This window comes from Taudactylus pleione, unplaced genomic scaffold (genome assembly GCF_031769625.1).
Source record: "Taudactylus pleione unplaced genomic scaffold, aTauple2 ptg000502l, whole genome shotgun sequence".
NCBI classification, from domain to species: Eukaryota; Metazoa; Chordata; class Amphibia; order Anura; family Myobatrachidae; genus Taudactylus; species Taudactylus pleione.
The window spans coordinates 4,773,823-4,792,766 of NW_028284904.1; the positions used below are offsets into that span (position 1 = coordinate 4,773,823).

The 18,944-nt window shown below is 45.9% G+C and overlaps 1 protein-coding gene across 3 annotated transcripts in view; it reads left to right on the forward strand.

Moving 5' to 3' along the window:
- KCNIP2 (potassium voltage-gated channel interacting protein 2) overlaps positions 1-18,944 on the forward strand; it is a 507,168-nt gene that overhangs the window by 224,304 nt on the left and 263,920 nt on the right. The window contains exon 1 of one of the 3 annotated variants that reach the window (XM_088449950.1): positions 2,809-3,243. The exons of the other annotated variants lie outside the window; for them this stretch is intronic. Coding sequence (XP_088306076.1) covers positions 3,156-3,243 — 88 coding nt within the window. The 5' untranslated portion in view covers positions 2,809-3,155. Of the gene's footprint in view, positions 1-2,808; positions 3,244-18,944 lie in introns of those variants that run through there. 3 annotated transcript variants of the gene reach the window in all.

Below are 18,944 nucleotides of genomic sequence, written 5' to 3' on the forward strand. Positions count from 1 at the left end.
ATAGCTATCAGCCTCATCATGGATAACAACAGCTATCAGCCCCAGCATGGGCAACAACAACAGCTATCAGCCCCAGCATAGGTAACAACAACAGCTATCAGCCCCAGCATGGGTAACAATAGCTATCAGCCCCAGCATGGGTAACAACAGCTATGAGCCCCAGCATGGGTAACAACAATAGCTATCAGCCTCATCATGGGTAACAACAACAGCTATCAGCCCCATCATGGGTAACAACAACAGCTATCAGCCCCATCATGGGTAACAACAACAGCTATCAGCCCCAGCATGGGTAACAACAACAGCTATCAGCCCCAGCATGGGTAACAACAGCTATGAGCCCCAGCATGGGTAACAACAATAGCTATCAGCCTCATCATGGATAACAACAGCTATCAGCCCCAGCATGGGTAACAGCTATCAGCCCCAGCATGGGTTACAACAGCTATCAGCCTCAGCATGGGTCACAACAGCTATCAGCCCCAGCATGGGTAACAACAGCTATGAGCCCCAGCATGGGTAACAACAATAGCTATCAGCCTCATCATGGGTAACAACAGCTATGAGCCCCAGCATGGGTAACAACAATAGCTATCAGCCCCTGAATGGGTAACAACAACAGCTATCAGCCCCAGTATATGTAACAACAGCTATCAGCCCCAGCATGGCTAACAACAGCTATCAGCCCCAGCATGGATAACAAGTAATAACAACAGCTATCAGCCCCAGCATGGGTAGCAACAACAGCTATCAGCCCCAGCAAAGGTAACAACAGCTATCAGCCCCAGCATGGGTAACAACAGCTATCAGCCTCAGCATGGGTCACAACAGCTATCAGCCTCAGCATGGGTCACAACAGCTATCAGCCCCAGCATGGGTAACAACAACAGCTATCAGCCCCAGCATGGGTAACAACAGCTATGAGCCCCAGCATGGGTAACAACAATAGCTATCAGCCTCATCATGGATAACAACAGCTATCAGCCCCAGCATGGGTAACAACAACAGCTATCAGCCCCAGTATAGGTAACAACAGCTATCAGCCACAGCATGGCTAACAACAGCTATCAGCCCCAGCATGGATAACAAGTAATAACAACAGCTATCAGCCCCAGCATGGGTAGCAACAACAGATATCAGCCCCAGCAAAGGTAACAACAGCTATCAGCCCCAGCATGGCTAACAGCTATCAGCCCCAGCATGGGTAACAACAGCTATCAGCCTCAGCATGGGTCACAACAGCTATCAGCCTCAGCATGGGTCACAACAGCTATCAGCCCCAGCATGGGTAACAACAGCTATGAGCCCCAGCATGGGTAACAACAATAGCTATCAGCCTCATCATGGGTAACAACAGCTATGAGCCCCAGCATGGGTAACAACAATAGCTATCAGCCCCTGCATGGGTAACAACAACAGCTATCAGCCCCAGTATATGTAACAACAGCTATCAGCCCCAGCATGGCTAACAACAGCTATCAGCCCCAGCATGGATAACAAGTAATAACAACAGCTATCAGCCCCAGCATGGGTAGCAACAACAGCTATCAGCCCCAGCAAAGGTAACAACAGCTATCAGCCCCAGCATGGGTAACAACAGCTATCAGCCTCAGCATGGGTCACAACAGCTATCAGCCTCAGCATGGGTCACAACAGCTATGAGCCCCAGGATGGCTAACAACAGCTATCAGCACCAGCATGGGTAACAATAACAACAGCTATCAACCCCAGCATGGGTAACAACAGCTATCAGCCCTAGCATGGGTAACAACAATAGCTATCAGCCCTAGCATGGGTAACAAGTAAGTACACAGTATGTACAAGAGGATGGACACTATGGTCATATATTAAAAAGGCAAAAATCTACCAGGACAAATATTCAGAAAATATTATATTACATGGAAATTAGTGGCACCACGGCTGCACTTTGGAGTTTTGTCAGATGACTGTCTGCTTAGAACACCCTATGGGGGAAATGTATCAAGTCTTGGAGAGAGAGAAAGTAGAGTAGTTGCCCAAAACAAATCAGCTTCTGTCATGTCAGAGACTGTGCTAGATGAATGATCGTTATTATCTGATTTGTTGCTTTGGGCAATTTCTTCACTTTATCTCTCTGCAAGGCTTGGTACATCTCCCCCTATGGCTCTTAAGGAATTTTTTTTTTTTTTTTTAGCAACGATTTGCCTGTTTGCGCAAGGATTACATAAGTGGCTCATGGGCATTTGTGCACACAGAAAGTGGCAGCACAAATCTCCCCCTCCCCTCCTAAAACTTTTCCCGTCCTCCATAATTTACAAGGGATGAAGCATCCCTTTTCCCCAGTTTCCAAACAGACACCGAGCAGAGCACTTTGTATTGGTGGCCCAGGCCTGTGGAGTCTGCGGTTGCCATGCCGACCATCCTCACCCCTGGTTCCCAGTACCCTTGATGATGTAACATGGACCTGGCGTTCCAGATCACCGCCTGAGTGAGGAAGCACATCACACACTGCTGCAGACAGAAGTTCAGGTTGTGTTGGATGAGTGAGACAACCGCAGTTACTCATTTGCATTAGAAATCTTTTTTTTTTTGCAGCTCCCAAGTGTGAATTGTATTTCCTGCAAGATAACTTATTAAAAAAAAATAATCCAACAGGGGGAAATAAATAACCGCAAGAAGAAGACGGATAATCGATGTGCTGGAGCCACTGTTTTGCAAATATATTTAGATTTTATAATATTTTCATTTTTGTTTTTATATTGCAATACGATCATTGAGCATTGAGTGGTTTGTCTTTTAGCAGCAGGGGATATAGATCAGAAAATTCCATTGCAAGGGATTTTAGCCCCCACGTCTTCCTATGCTCCAAGGGAGCGTGGAGGATCGAAGATCCCAGGAGCCGGATTACTGGCGTGAAAGTGTGAAATTGTTCGGAAGCGAGTGTGATGCCTCTTTCTAACTAATTCTTCGACGGCCGCCTGACGTCACCCAAATCAGCACTTGGCTGGGACTTGGTATCTTCCCTGTTAGCAGACACTTTATCCCTGGTTTGTGATCGCACACAGAAGGGTCTGCTTCCAGGCTGGGAGATAATAATTACAGCTCTGGCAGTGTGGCGTGCATCCTCGTCCAGCTGTCTACATTCTCCTTGCTGTTCGCTGGGGCGAAGGAACGAGATGAGTCGGTGCCGGAAGAGGTGCAAGAGGCAGCTGAGCAAAGTTGCTCGCTATTTTTACCACTTTGTCACTGGGACCCTCCCAGAAGGTAAGAGAGGGACAAAGGGGAGGGGGGGGGTTAAACATCTTGATGCACCTTGTTGTCATTTATAGGGCATTCTGCATCGTCTTGTGTGTTATTGTCTGTACGATGACATATTGGCTTTCAGTGGTGACGTTGACGTGACATGTGTTTCAGTGACCTCTTCACGGGTCCCACTCAGTCAGCACCGTAGATCTAACCGGCTGATACAGGGTTAATGAGGCAGAGGCTATCTGTCTTATATTACATTGGCAGTAGTGGTTTGCTGGTTACACTACATAGCCATATGCTAGTTTGTAGTCAGACTCACTATCCCCAGCAGGCACCTGTGGCACGCTGACTGATGTGGAACTACAAGTCCTAGCATGCCCGGGCCAGGCTTCAACAAGTTGGGCACCTACAGGAGCCTTTCTGTGGTTTATAAAATATTTTACATGGTGGAAATAATCTTTATCTCTATGCAAATGCTTTTAATACGGTACAAATGAATCATGATGAGAACTAATTAGCGTTTGATGAACCCGCAGTAAGCTGTGATATTGTGACATGTACTGTACTACATTCCTCTTAATTAGATTACAAGTATGCTATCGGAAATACTATGTATTCGGTCTTTGGCTCCAAAAGCTACTGTAAGTCAGACTGTACTAGATAAAGACATATAATGCATTACCATGCTGTCTTCTTAATAAAATTATCTTTGTGTATTGGGAAGTGGGCTTGTGTGTGGGGGGGTACTATGTACAGTGTGGGGGGATTTACACCAGTACAGTTACATTTCCAGCCTTGCGATTCTTTCATAAGGAAATGCGTACATCAGCAAACACTGCTGTTACAATAATTTACTTACTGTTTATCTCTTTAATATTGTCCTGGTTCTGGGGGCCTATGTATTAATAATTGCGGACGTACTGCGATTATTAAGGATCCATAACGCAGGAAATATTACAATTTTTTATGAAAATATCCCCGCTATGTACAAAGGGAAACATGCAGGGACACCGGTTGCGGTAAGCGCTGTCCCTGCGACTTACTGTACATCCCCGATCTATTGTGAAAGACTTCTCATGTGGAAGCTGACACAGGCCCTGATTCTGAGCCGGACGCTCTGACAGAGCGCTCGCTCTGAATCTGGGCAGTCCTTCTGAATTTTTAGAGCGGCCTCCTGGCCGCTCGTATAGCTGTGGGTGACCACCCACAGCTATAGCGAACTGCCAGGGAGATGGTCGCGATGGTCGGCTTGCGACGAGACCCTCGGGCTTGCGACGAATGCCTCCGTCTGGCCAGCCACGCCCCCGGCACGCCCACCAAAGGGGGCGTGCTGTCACTCACCACCGACAGCACGCCCCCTTTGTAGTGAGACCCATAGCGACGGCTATCCCGTTGTTATTCGGGTCTCGTGCATGCGCACGACGGAGGCGCCTCCGTCGTGCGCATGCGCACTGGGCCAACATCGACCCACTTGCGAGTGCTTGCGAGCGGGTCTGAATCAGGCCCACGGTGCACCCATCCGCCGGCCGGAGGCTGCAGGAGAGAAAATGAAAGATCTCTCTCCTGCACCTGGAGTATAAATTGGCTTAAAGCAATTTTCTGAAGATAGTGACTGTACTAAAGCTAAGCTTTTCAGAGTTTAGCCCCGGTAGTTTACAAAGGACCTGATGCAGAGCCGCTCGCTAGATGCAATCGCTCGCATCCAGTGTATGCCAATTTGTCAAAGTGACGGCTTGGGAAGTGAGCTCTCGCTAAGGCATTAGCACACCCACTTTGGCTGTGCGAGCGATCGCTCTGTGTATGCAGACACCCACTAGCGTATGTAGAGACGCCCACCAGCGCACATCATCTCCAGGAAGTGTATTAAACCATTGGTACATCGAGCACCGTCGGTTGCGATAGCAGAGCTTGTGGTTGCCTTACCCTGCCGCAAGCACTGCGAGGACTTCAGTGTAAAAAACAGGCATGTGATGTGCACTATGACGCTGCATGTTAATTTTGCACACCTTAAAAACGGCGTGGAAACACTCTGGCACGTCTGCGTTCGCACCTCCACTCCCCCGTTATTAGTGTCCTGTCCCTGTTACCACCCACAAACGGCCTCTCCTGTCACTCATTTCACTGGGCTGTCTTTGCTGGGCGAGCGAGCGGGCTGCGATCGCACAGAGTAGTTTGCGCACGCGCAGAACAAAGCATGCGTGTACGCAAACCATCGGGCCGCTTGCGAGCGGCTCTGAATCAGGTCCATAGGGTAGATTGATAATAATGGGGACTGCGATCTGAGATTCCTGTGAAAACTCCTGCATTGTGTTATTATTAGTACATGGCTACAATTCATAAAATGATGCACAGACTGCAGTTCATTTCTATATAATTTTATGAGACAAAAGCTTGATACATAGGCACCGTGTTTAGTTTAGCATCTTATGAAGTGTATATCAAGGATGAGGAGATCATTTATACTGTTTATCCAAAGGTACTGTGACTGAAATGTTATTTAAGATAATATTTTGAGATATACAGATATGCTGTAGGTGTGACATGATGCATTAGGGATTTGAGGGAGCACAAACATACCAGCGTAAAGTTACAAAGTCCAATATGTGACACTGGGCCGTGGTCATGGGCCGGCACAGTAGTGGTGTGTCTGCTTCATAGTAGCCATGCATGCTTAGGACGTTTGCAGGGTGTCTCCCAACCACCCACCCTCTTCCTAAAACACCACAGGAAGCAAGCCCTGGAGTGATTTTGACTCTATCAGAGCCAAAATCACTCCCACTGACATCACTAGTGATGTCAGTGGGGCCGGACCCATGGGAACGCCTCCGTCTGGCCAGGCACGCCCCCGGCACGCCCACCAAAGGGGGCGTGCTGTCACTCACCATTGACAGCACGCCCCCTTTGTAACGAGACCCATAGCAACTGCTTGCCCGTTGCTCTCCAGGTCTCGCTCATGCGCACGACAGAGCCGGGTCCGTCGTGCGCATGCGCACTGGGCCAACATCGACGCCTCCGCCTGGGCAGCCACGCCCCCGGCACGCCCACCAAAGGGGGCGTGCTGTCACTCACCATCGACAGCACGCCGCCTTTGGTGCGAGACCCATAACGACGGCTACCCCGTTGTTATTCGGGTCTCGTGCATGCGCACGACGGAGGCGCCTCCGTCGTGTGCATGTGCATTTGGGCACCATCGACCCGCTTGCGAGCGTACAGCGCTCGCGAGCGGGTCTGAATGAGACCCATAGAACACTATGGGAATACTTCAATAAGCCACGAGTTGGCTCACGGCGTGAATAAGTTCAGTCTTGTGCCGCACATATGGTAACCCTGGACTCACGGAAATATTATTCACAGACCAATAGGGGTGCGTACAAATATTTGCGAGTCTGGGGTGGGATGGGAGCGAGATAATGTGTCGTTGCTGACCTTTTAGGCACCGTTGCAGCCACACTTCGCTCCACTAACCCCTAGTTGGATTGACCCCTAAGGGCCTCACAGTAAATTGGACCCTAAGGGGGCGACTCAATTGTTTTATCGCACCTTATCTCCCGTCTAAAGTGACAGGAGATCGGGGTGCGATATTCAATTGTTTTTGGGCGCCCATGCATGTCTCAACCAAATAAACAGGGTTTAGGCGCGTAAAGCGGCTAAGCCCATCTAAAGTTCTGCTCTGGGCGCCCAAACTCCCGTTTAGGCACCCAAAGTGCCGACTTACAGTATTGCACATTTCTGCTCACCTGCCCGGGGGGTTGCGAGCAGAAATGCGTGCTGCCACGGCTGTGCGCGCCCGTACGGAGCAACAATTGAATTGTTCTGTCAGGCGCCTGACACCATCAGCCTCGGATGCAAACAATTGAATCGCCCCTTGTGTCTCTTATATTTACATATATTACACATTTTCTTTCTGTGCATGTATCTGCTGACTTTGGTGTAAGTATGTCTGATGTACGCACGGTCAGTCGTTGTCACAGCCAGGGCGCAGCTCACCCCCCACCTACCCGTGTGCGCACTCTGTACCAAGCACTGTCCTATCTCCAGTGCGCCTGCATTGTGGTCTCTTACTGTGGGGAGGAACACGGGTAATGGGGCCCACCAAAGATTTCTCTGGTACTTTTATGGGCAGGAAAGTCTGAAGGAGGCCCTGAGGTCACTGATTTGGCCTGATAAATGTACATGTGAAAAAAAAATGCAAACTCAAAAAGAATTAATCCGTTTTGTTTGTATTTTTTGCAATTTTTGGTGAGCATAAAGGGACAACCAAATCGGCAAATCACCGGATCTCTACAATTTGTGGCAAAATATACAGACGCACCAGTTTGGTTATTTGTCGATCAGACGTTACTACATTATCAGTCCGTTCCATACACTATTGCAGGGCCGTAGCTAGGGCAGTGCGGCCGGTGCCATTCGCTCAGGGCACCACAGGTCAGGGGGCGCTGTTTAGACCTGTCAAATATCTGTTTATTATCATTCTTGCTTGTAGCTTCCTCTTATTTCATCCCCAGCATCTCCTGGCCTCTTGTATCTCTTCCCTGGCCCTTCCCGATGAGGTCATGGCCCTTTTTTGGGTGCATTATGTCCCTTTGAAAAATGAGGCGGGCGCCAATGCTCTTTCTGGCACAGGGCACCAAAAAGTCTAGTTACGGCTCTGCACTATTGTATAACGTGCATCATAACTCCTAGCTACAGAACACAAGCTGAATGCAATGAATGCTGCATAATATGTGGTGGTGTGAAGCAGCTATAGGAGATTAACTTCTTCATTTTTCTCTCTCTCTCTCTCTCTCACTCTCTCTCTGTCTTTCTCTCTGTCTTTCTCTCTCTCTCTCTGTCTTTCTCTCTCTCTCTCTCTCTCTCTCTATGGGCACGATTCTATTCAACACAATGTAAATAGCGCCGGGAGTGAGCTCCCGGAGCTATTCAATACACCGCACTGCCAAGTCCGACTAATGATTTCTTCTCTCATCCCTCCGGGGATGAGAGAAGAAATCCGACAAAAGTCCCGGCGCGAGGCTGTTTTCTGCCCTTAGCGCCGGGAAAACAGCCTCGCGCCGGGAAGTTAGGTCGGGGAATGCCCGTTATCGCGCCTAAACACCCTGTTTAAGGCGCGAGAATGAGCCTTCCCCGACCTAACATCGCAATGAATTGAATAGCTACGGGAGCTATCTCCCGGCGCTATTTACATCGCGTTGAATAGAATCGTGCCCAATATAAATTTTATTTGATTTTGCACCTGAAATGATCATATGTCCTGTACCTGCAGCGTACGTTCTAGCAGAGCCTGGGGGTGAAGCTTAACGTCTCTGCAAGAATTGTTGCCAAGATTCTGACACCTGCTGAATCCCTTCCACTATAAATTGTATCATCTGTGTTCATTTTCCGAATTTAATGGCACCTGGGAGATTCTGAAATTCATTTACATGATAATACTTGAAAACACTCAGGGCCTAACTCAGCAGTGCACCCTAGTGCACTCCTGAATGCAGATTCCCAATGTTCGGGAATTTGCGCAAGTGCCAGACCTGTTATGTGTATGCGCAGAACGGGTCTGCGAGGCCACACGTAAGCTGGCAGCAGGCTGTCAGTGATTGACAGTCTACTGCCATTTGGGGACCGGGAGGGGGCGGCGATGCCCTCCCTTTCCCGAAACGGAGGCGTGTCGCTGCTGTTGCGGGGGAGGGAGGAAGCCAGGATCTCCGACGGCTGACGGAGATTTCCTGGCCTCTTCCTCTAAACTGCGGCGGGCTGGCTGCGGGACCCCATGGGTCACCGCAGCCGGCCGATGGTACGCAGATTATCCGATGCTGCATTGGTAATGCGTGATGCCTCCTGTGCATTACCATGTCTGCATGGATTGCAATTGCAAAGCTGCCTGCGTGCATACGTCATATATCTATAGCCTGCGTGCATACATCATATATCTATAGCCTGTGTGCATTACATCACATATCTATAGCCTGCGTGCATACATCATATATCTATAGCCTGCGTGCATATATCATATATCTATAGCCTGTGTGCATACATCATATATCTATAGCCTGTGTGCATACATCATATATCTATAGCCTGCGTGCATTACATCATATATCTATAGCCTACATGTATACATCATATATCTATAGCCTGTGTGCATTACATCATATATCTATAGCCTGTGTGCATTACATCACATATCTATAGCCTGCGTGCATACATCATATATCTATAGCCTGCATGCATACATCATATATCTATAGCCTGCGTGCATACATCATATGTCTATAGCCTGTGTGCATTACATCACATATCTATAGCCTGCGTGCATACATCATATATCTATAGCCTGCATGCATACATCATATATCTATAGCCTGCATGCATACATCATATATTTATAGCATCCTCATTTGCATAAATGCGCCAGCTTGGCCGAATTGTCGTATTTTAAGGTGCTGGGGCATATGCAGCCATGCCAGTCAGTTTAGTGAGTTTATAGATACTATGTAAAATGTGTATGGTGGAAAGAATGAATGAAATGTCGCATCAAAGCCCATGGAGGCGTAGCCATGGGCGCAATATTGTGTGGCCATGCCCCCTCCAGAGACATGCGACATAGCATCTCCAAGGAGACCTGATGTGCAAATGAGGCATTACCACTCCCACTTTGACATCAGACCTGCGCCAGTCAGTTGCATTTAACACAGTCGTAATTTCTATTAAACACCCTTTTATAATCCAAAAATGTGAATGACAATCAGTCACGTACTGTAGCTTCAAATCAATTGTCTCCAGGTTCCAGTGTCATTAACATACAATGGAGTATTGTGGGAATGCCCAAATACATTGTATGCTGCTTGTACATTATAAGAACATCTATCTATCTATCTATCTATCTATCTATCTATCTATCTATCTATCTATCTATCTATCTATCTATCTATCTATCTATCTATCTATCTATCTATCTATCCCATACAGTATGTATCTATCTATCTATCTATCTATCTATCTATCTATCTATCTATCTATCTATCTATCTATCTATCTATCTATCTATCCCATACAGTATCTATCTATCTATCTATCTATCTATCTATCTATCTATCTATCTATCTATCTATCTATCTATCTATCTATCTATCTATCTAGCTAGCTAATACCATACAGTATCTATCTATCTATCTATCTATCTATCTATCTATCTATCTATCTAATCTATCTATTCCATACAGGGCGGAATTCAATTGATTTCGCGGCCCGCATCTCCCGTCTAAAGTGACAGGAGATCGCGGGCCGCTATTCAATTGTGCCAGCGTTTCACGCTGATCGCACCCAAAGTGGTCGGGTTTAGCTGCGTAAAACGGCTAACCCCGACCAAAGTGCTGGGCGCGATCGCGAAAAGTGCCGTTTGGGTGCCCAAACAGGACACTTTTCGCCGATTTCAGCCCGCACCCCCCTGGGGCTGCGAGCTGAAATTGAGCGCTAGCAGCTGATCGCACCCGACAGGAGCAACAATAGAATAGCTCCGTCGGGTGCGAAGGGGGGAATAATCAATTGAATTCCGCCCATAGTGTCTATCTATCTAGCTCATATCTATCTATCCCATACAGTATCTATCTATCTATCTATCTATCTATCTATCTATCTATCTATCTATCTATCTATCTATCTATCTATCTATCTATCTATCTATCTATCTATCCCATACAGTATCTATCTATCTATCTATCTATCTATCTATCTATCTATCTATCTATCTATCTATCTATCTATCTATCTATCCCATACAGTATGTATCTATCTATCTATCTATCTATCTATCTATCTATCTATCTATCTATCCCATACAGTATCTATCTATCTATCTATCTATCTATCTATCTATCTATCTATCTATCTATCTATCTATCTATCTATCTATCTATCTAGCTAATACCATACAGTATCTATCTATCTATCTATCTATCTATCTATCTATCTATCTATCTATCTATCTATCTATCTATCTATCTATCTATCTATCCCATACAGTATGTATCTATCTATCTATCTATCTATCTATCTATCTATCTATCTATCTATATATCTATCTATCCCATACAGTATCTATCTATCTATCTATCTATCTATCTATCTATCTATCTATCTATCTATCTATCTATCTATCTATCTATCTATCCCATACAGTATCTATCTATCTATCTATCTATCTATCTATCTATCTATCTATCTATCTATCTATCTATCCCATACAGTATGTATCTATCTATCTATCTATCTATCTATCCCATACAGTATCTATCTATCTATCTATCTATCTATCTATCTATCTATCTATCTAGCTAATACCATACAGTATCTATCTATCTATCTATCTATCTATCTATCTATCTATCTATCTATCTAGCTAATACCATACAGTATCTATCTATCTATCTATCTATCTATCTATCTATCTATCTATCTATCTATCTATCTATCCCATACAGTATCTATCTATCTATCTATCTATCTATCTATCTATCTATCTATCTATCTATCTATCTATCTATCTATCTATCTAGCTAATACCATACAGTATCTATCTATCTATCTATCTATCTATCTATCTATCTATCTATCTATCTATCTATCTATCTATCTATCTATCCCATACAGTATCTATCTATCTATCTATCTATCTATCTATCTATCTATCTATCTATCTATCTATCTATCTATCCCATACAGTATCTATCTATCTTACTTTATATAGTTATCAAGGTTACTGGCAGCATGTGACTACAATTAGGAGTTTTCACCTACTGTCCTCCAGGCACTAAATGCATATGAAATACTTTCCAGCAACTGCAGTTGATTTGCATATAGTGCTGGCACGATGATGATGATGATGATGAAGATTCAGGGAACAGCACAATTACAATTTTCTCCCTATAGAGTTGCCAATAAATCTGTCAGCTCTGTGTATAGATCTTAGTTTTCTATCGCTCAAGTTTGTAGCCAAGAATGTTTCGGTCACTGGCTCATAGAGATTCAGAAATAACAAATCCTTTGAGCGAAATTGGAGAGAGATAATAATGATCTGTTCTGGAAATGTGTCATATTTTTACTCGCTTCTCTTTATTTAATATTTATTCTCCGTTTCCTTTTGGCATTAATTGCCTAGTTCCCAAGAACTGTAATATGGAACTGGGAGGCAGGAGACAGATACAGCAGCATTCTAGTAAATGTGCAAAATATACTGTCGAAATATTATTATAAAAGGCTGTACCCCCTGAGAGTCCCGATTTTAGGAATCGGAAAGAGCGTGGATCCATGATTTTGCGTGGATCTGGGTGTGGCTTGGGGAGATGGGGGCGTGGTCTGGATAGATTTTGTGGAAGGTATGAAAACCCATTTTCTGTTTCTTAGCACTTGGGGCGGGATGTACTAAAGCCTGAAATGTGTTCAAAACTCAGAAGACCCCCAAGATGTTGAAGACGTGGAGCCACTGGGTAAAAGAAAAAATAGTTGTTAGCGTGGATTGAGCAGTGAAATTCGCTGTTACACCTGTGACATCCCTACTGGTTGTTCTACCTGATTCAATAAATCTAAGTACTGGTTAAGCTGTACCACGTGTGGACTAACCGCCACCAGCACCAATGGGGTGTTACATATTTAGTACCACATGTACCCTGGCCCAGGGCCGGATTAACAATGGGGCGGGTGGAGCTACAGCTCCAGGCCCACCCATAAAAACAGGCCCACACCGCCAAGGAGGATCCGCTGAAGACAGGAACTATTTTTTTTCCTGTCAGAACAAGCGGCCGTCCGAGGTTCTCCCCTTTCAAACTGCACCCCCAACCACTACCTCCAGGTCACACCCCCCTCCCAATCCCACCCACCCGGGAGAATCTTCTCAGAGTCCTGGCCGCCTGAGCGGCGCAGTGGAAGGCTTCACTTCACAAGCCCTCCCTGCGCCGCGTAGCGTACCTCAGCCCCTCCTCTACACTATGTGATGTCAAGCTGCGTGACATCACATAGATGCGACCGCGCGGCCCGCGCCGGGCTCTCATGGTGGACTAAGGAGGAGACACACCTGACGTCGACAGCTCCGACCTTCCTGTCAGTACCAGTGCCAGTGGGGAGAAGACAATGGAAAGGTAAAGGAAGGTAAGTGAACTACGTAAAGGGGGGAGCGTGTGCAGAGAGGGGGAAGGGGAGGAACACCATAATGTACACTGAGAGGGGAGCATAGTAATGGACACAGAGGGGAGAGGACATAATGATGCACACATATGGAGAGACATAACAATAGACACAGAGGGGAAGCATAATAATGGACATACAGGGGGGGTAATAATGGACACAGAGACAGGGCATAATAAAGAACACAGGGGGGACATAAAAATGTACATAGAGGGGTGGGTAATGTATACAGAGAGGGGGCATAATAAAGAACACAGGGGGGGCATAATAATGGACAGAGGGGGGTATTAATGGACACAGAGGGGGGCCTAATAAAGGACACGGGGTAATATAATAATGGACACAGGGGGGACATAATGGACACAGGGGGGGTACAGAATAATGGACACAGAGGGGAGTACATAATAATGGACAAAGGGTGGGAAGACATAATAATGGACATAAGGGGGGGACATAATAATAGATAGAGAGGGGAGGACATAATAATGGATACAGGGGGGGCATACTAATGGATATAGTGGATGGGGAGAGAACATAATAACGGACACAGAGGAGGCTTTGGGAAAATAATGATGGACACAGGAGGAGGAGGAAGGGGGATACAACACAGAACATACAGATGAGGGGGGTAGTGCAATACAGAACAAACAGATGAGAGGCAATGGCGTATCTATAATGGGTGCAGTGTGTGCGGGGCACACAGGCCCCCGGTTCCAGGGGGCCCCGCACCGCACACACTACACCCATATTTTTTTTAAACTTACCTGTCCCAAGGTCCCATGTCGGGTGTCATTGCTGTTCAGAACACAGGAAAAATGGCCGCCGTGACCATTTTCCAGTGTTCTGCGCATGCGCAGTAGACTAGAGTGTGCCCGGAGTCTAGTGCGCATGCATAGAACGCCGGAAAATGGTCGCAGCGGCCATTTTTCCGGCATTCTGCGCATGCGCAGTAGACTCCGGGGACACTCTAGTGCCCGGAGTCTACTAATGCTCCGGTGGCTGGCCAGCCGATTTAGTCGGCTGCCAGCCACTAGAGAGAGAGGAGGGGGCCTCGCATGAGGAGTGCACACGAGCCCCCTCCTCTCTTAAAACGCCCCTGATGAGGGGGTAGCACAAGACAGAACATACAGGTGAGATGGGAAGCTTAGTGCAACACATATAGTTATGGGGGAGGGGATAAACAATACAGGACATACAGACCAAGAGGGGTACAATCAGACATATCAAATGACGGAGGATAACACAAAGAAATAATGTAAGATGGAAAGAATAATATAAATAAAATGGATATTATGACTGCAATAGTAATATTAGAATAAAGGCTGTCTATCTGAATATATAAACCTTAGAAGGTAAATGGGCTTCGTCAGAATAGATAATTGTCAGTTACTTATTATTACTTTACCCCATTTACCTTCTCTATGAGAATTTTTGAGGTTAATATATTTAGATAGCATTTACACTAACATTATTATTACAAGCATAATATATATTCCATTTACCTGTGTATTTATTTATATACTGTATTTGTGCCATTTTTTCTTTTGGATTTTGTGAACCCCCTTTTAAAAATGGGCTACCCCTGTGTCCCAGGCCGGTGACAGAAAGACAGCAACAGAGAAGCTTCTGCGTAATGCAGCTAGCAGGAGGAGGAGTGAATAACAACGGGCCCAACTGAGAGGTAGGAACATTTAATTTAAGAAATTAAAATGTTATAAATATAATTTGGTGTTTTTCATTTTATGTCAGATTTTAAAAATGGTATGTGGTCAGGGAATGATGTGAGTGAGGGGTATTTGTGTCTGTTATGTGGTCAGGGCATGATGTGAGTGAGGGGTATTTTTGTGTCTGATATGAGGTCAGGGTATGATGTGAGTGAGGGGTATTTTTGTGTCTGATATGAGGTCAGGGTATGATATGAGTGAGGGGTATTTGTGTGTCTGTTATATGGTCAGGGTATGGTATGAGTGAGGGGTATTTGTGTGTCTGTTATATGGTCAGGGTATGGTGTGAGTGAGGGGTATTTGTGTCTGATATGAGGTCAGGGAATGATGTGAGTGAGGGGTATTTGTGTCTGTTATGTGGTCAGGGCATGATGTTAGTGAGGGGTATTTGTGTGTTTGTTATGTGGTCAGGGTATGATGTGAGTGAGGGGTATTTGTGTCTGTTATGTGATATGGGTATGATGTGAGTGAGGGGTATTTGTGTCTATTATGTGGTCAGTGAATGATGTGAGTGAGGGGTATTTGTGTCTGTTATGTGGTCAGGGAATAATGTGAGTGAGGGGTATTTGTGTGTCTGATATGAGGTCAGGGCATGATGTGAGTGAGGGGTATTTGTGTGTCTCTTATATGGTCAGGGTATGGTGTGAGTGAGGGGTATTCGTGTCTTCTGTGGTCAGGGCATGATGTGAGTGAGGGTTATTTGTGTCTGTTATGTGGTCAGGGCATGATGGTGAGTGAGGGGTATTTGTGTCTCTGTTATGTGGTCAGGGCATGATGTGAGTGAGGGGTATTTGTGTCTGTTATGTGGTCAGGGTATTATGTGAGTGAGGGGTATTTGTGTGCCTGTTATGTGGTCAGGGCATGATGTGAGTGAGGGGTATTTGTGTCTGTTATGTGGTCAGGGCATGATGGTGAGTGAGGGGTATTTGTGTCTGTTATGTGGTCAGGGCATGATGTGAGTGAGGGGTATTTGTGTGCCTGTTTTGTGGTCAGGGTATGATGTGAGTGAGGGGTATTTGTGTGCCTGTTATGTGGTCAGGGCATGATGTGAGTGAGGGGTATTTGTGTCTGTTATGTGGTCAGGGCATGATGTGAGTGAGGGGTATTTGTGTCTGTTATGTGGTCAGGGCATTATGTGAGTGAGGGGTATTTGTGTCTGTTATGTGGTCAGGGCATGATGTGAGTGAGGGGTACTTGTGTGTTTGTTATGTGGTCAGGGTATGATGTGAGTGAGGGGTATTTGTGTCTGTTATGTGGTCAGGGTATAATGTGAGTGAGGGGTATTTGTGTCTCTGTTATGTGGTCAGGGCATGATGTGAGTGGGGTATTTGTGTCTGTTATGTGGTAAGGGTATGATGTGAGTGAGGGGTATTTGTGTGTCTGATATGAGGTCAGGGCATGATGTGAGTGAGGGGTATTTGTGTGTCTGTTATGTGGTCAGGGCATGATGAGAGTGAGGGGTATTTGTGTCTGTTATGTGGTCAGGGTATGATGTGAGTGAGGGGTATTTGTGTCTCTGTTATGTGGTCAGGGCATGATGTGAGTGAGGGGTATTTGTGTCTGTTATGTGGTCAGGGTATGATGTGAGTGAGGGGTATTTGTGTGTCTGATATGAGGTCAGGGCATGATGTGAGTGAGGGGTATTTGTGTCTCTGTTATGTGGTCAGGGCATGATGTGAGTGAGGGGTATTTGTGTCTGTTATGTGGTCAGGGTATGATGTGAGTGAGGGGTATTTGTGTGTCTGATATGAGGTCAGGGCATGATGTGAGTGAGGGGTATTTGTGTGTCTGTTATGTGGTCAGGGCATGATGAGAGTGAGGGGTATTTGTGTCTGTTATGTGGTCAGGGCATGATGTGAGTGAGGGGTATTTGTGTGTCTGATATGAGGTCAGGGAATGATGTGAGTGAGGTGTATTTGTGTGTCTCTTATATGGTCAGGGTATGGTGTGAGTGAGGGGTATTTGTGTCTTCTGTGGTCAGGGCATGATGTGAGTGAGGGTTATTTGTGTCTGTTACGTGGTCAGGGCATGATGGTGAGTGAGGGGTATTTGTGTCTGTTATGTGGTCAGGGCATGATGTGAGTGAGGGGTATTTGTGTCTCTGTTATGTGGTCAGGGCATGATGTGAGTGAGGGGTATTTGTGTCTGTTATGTGGTCAGGGCATGATGGGGAGTGAGGGGTATTTGTGTCTGTTATGTGGTCAGGGCATGATGTGAGTGAGGGGTATTTGTGTACCTGTTATGTGGTCAGGGCATGATGTGAGTGAGGGGTATTTGTGTGCCTGTTATGTGGTCAGGGCATGATGTGAGTGAGGGGTATTTGTGTCTGTTATCTGGTCAGGGCATGATGTGAGTGAGGGGTATTTGTGTCTGTTATGTGGTCAGGGCATTATGTGAGTGAGGGGTATTTGTGTATGTTATGTGGTCAGGGCATGATGGTGAGTGAGGGGTATTTGTGTCTGTTATGTGGTCAGGGCATGATGTGAGTGAGGGGTATTTGAGTCTCTGTTATGTGGTCAGGGCATGATGTGAGTGAGGGGTATTTGTGTCTGTTATGTGGTCAGGGCATTATGTGAGTGAGGGGTATTTGTGCCTGTTATGTGGTCAGGGCATGATGTGAGTGAGGGGTATTTGTGCCTGTTATGTGGTCAGGGCATGATGTGAGTGAGGGGTATTTGTGTCTGTTATGTGGTCAGGGTATTATGTGAGTGAGGGGTATATGTGTCTGTTATGTGGTCTAGGTATAATGTGAGTGAGGGGTATATGTGTGTTATGTGGCCAGGGTATTATGAGAGTGAGGGGTATTTGTGTGTCTGTTATGTGGTCAGGGCATGATGTGAGTGAGGGGTATTTGTGTCTGTTATGTGGTCAGGGTATTATGTGAGTGAGGGGTATTTGTGTCTGTTATGTGGTCAGGGCATGATGTGAGTGAGGGGTATTTATGTGTCTGTTATGTGGTCAGGGCATGATGGTGAGTGAGGGGTATTTGTGTCTGTTATGTGGTCAGGGCATGATGTGAGTGAGGGGTATTTGTGTCTGTTATGTGGTCAGGGTATAATGTGAGTGAGGGGTATATGTGTGTTATGTGGTCAATGTATTATGTGAGTGAGGGGTATATGTGTCTGTTATGTGGTCAGGGTATTATGTGAGTGAGGGGTATTTGTGTGTCTGTTATGTGGTCAGGGTATGATGTGAGTGAGGAGTATTTGTGTGTCTGTTATGTGGTCAGGGAATGATGTGAGTGAGGGGTATTTGTATCTGTTATGTGGTCAGGGTATTATGTGAGTGAGGGGTATTTGTGTCTGTTATGTGGTCAGGGCATTATGTGAGTGAGGGGTATTTGTGTATGTTATGTGGTCAGGGCATGATGGTGAGTGAGGGGTATTTGTGTCTGTTATGTGGTCAGGGCATGATGTGAGTGAGGGGTATTTGAGTCTCTGTTATGTGGTCAGGGCATGATGTGAGTGAGGGGTATTTGTGTCTGTTATGTGGTCAGGGCATTATGTGAGTGAGGGGTATATGTGTCTGTTATGTGGTCAGGGTATTATGTGAGTGAGGGGTATTTGTGTGTCTGTTATGTGGTCAGGGCATGATGTGAGTGAGGGGTATTTGTGTCTGTTATGTGGTCAGGGTATTATGTGAGTGAGGGGTATTTGTGTCTGTTATGTGGTCAGGGCATGATGTGAGTGAGGGGTATTTATGTGTCTGTTATGTGGTCAGGGCATGATGGTGAGTGAGGGGTATTTGTGTCTGTTATGTGGTCAGGGCATGATGTGAGTGAGGGGTTTTTGTGTCTGTTATGTGGTCAGGGTATTATGTGAG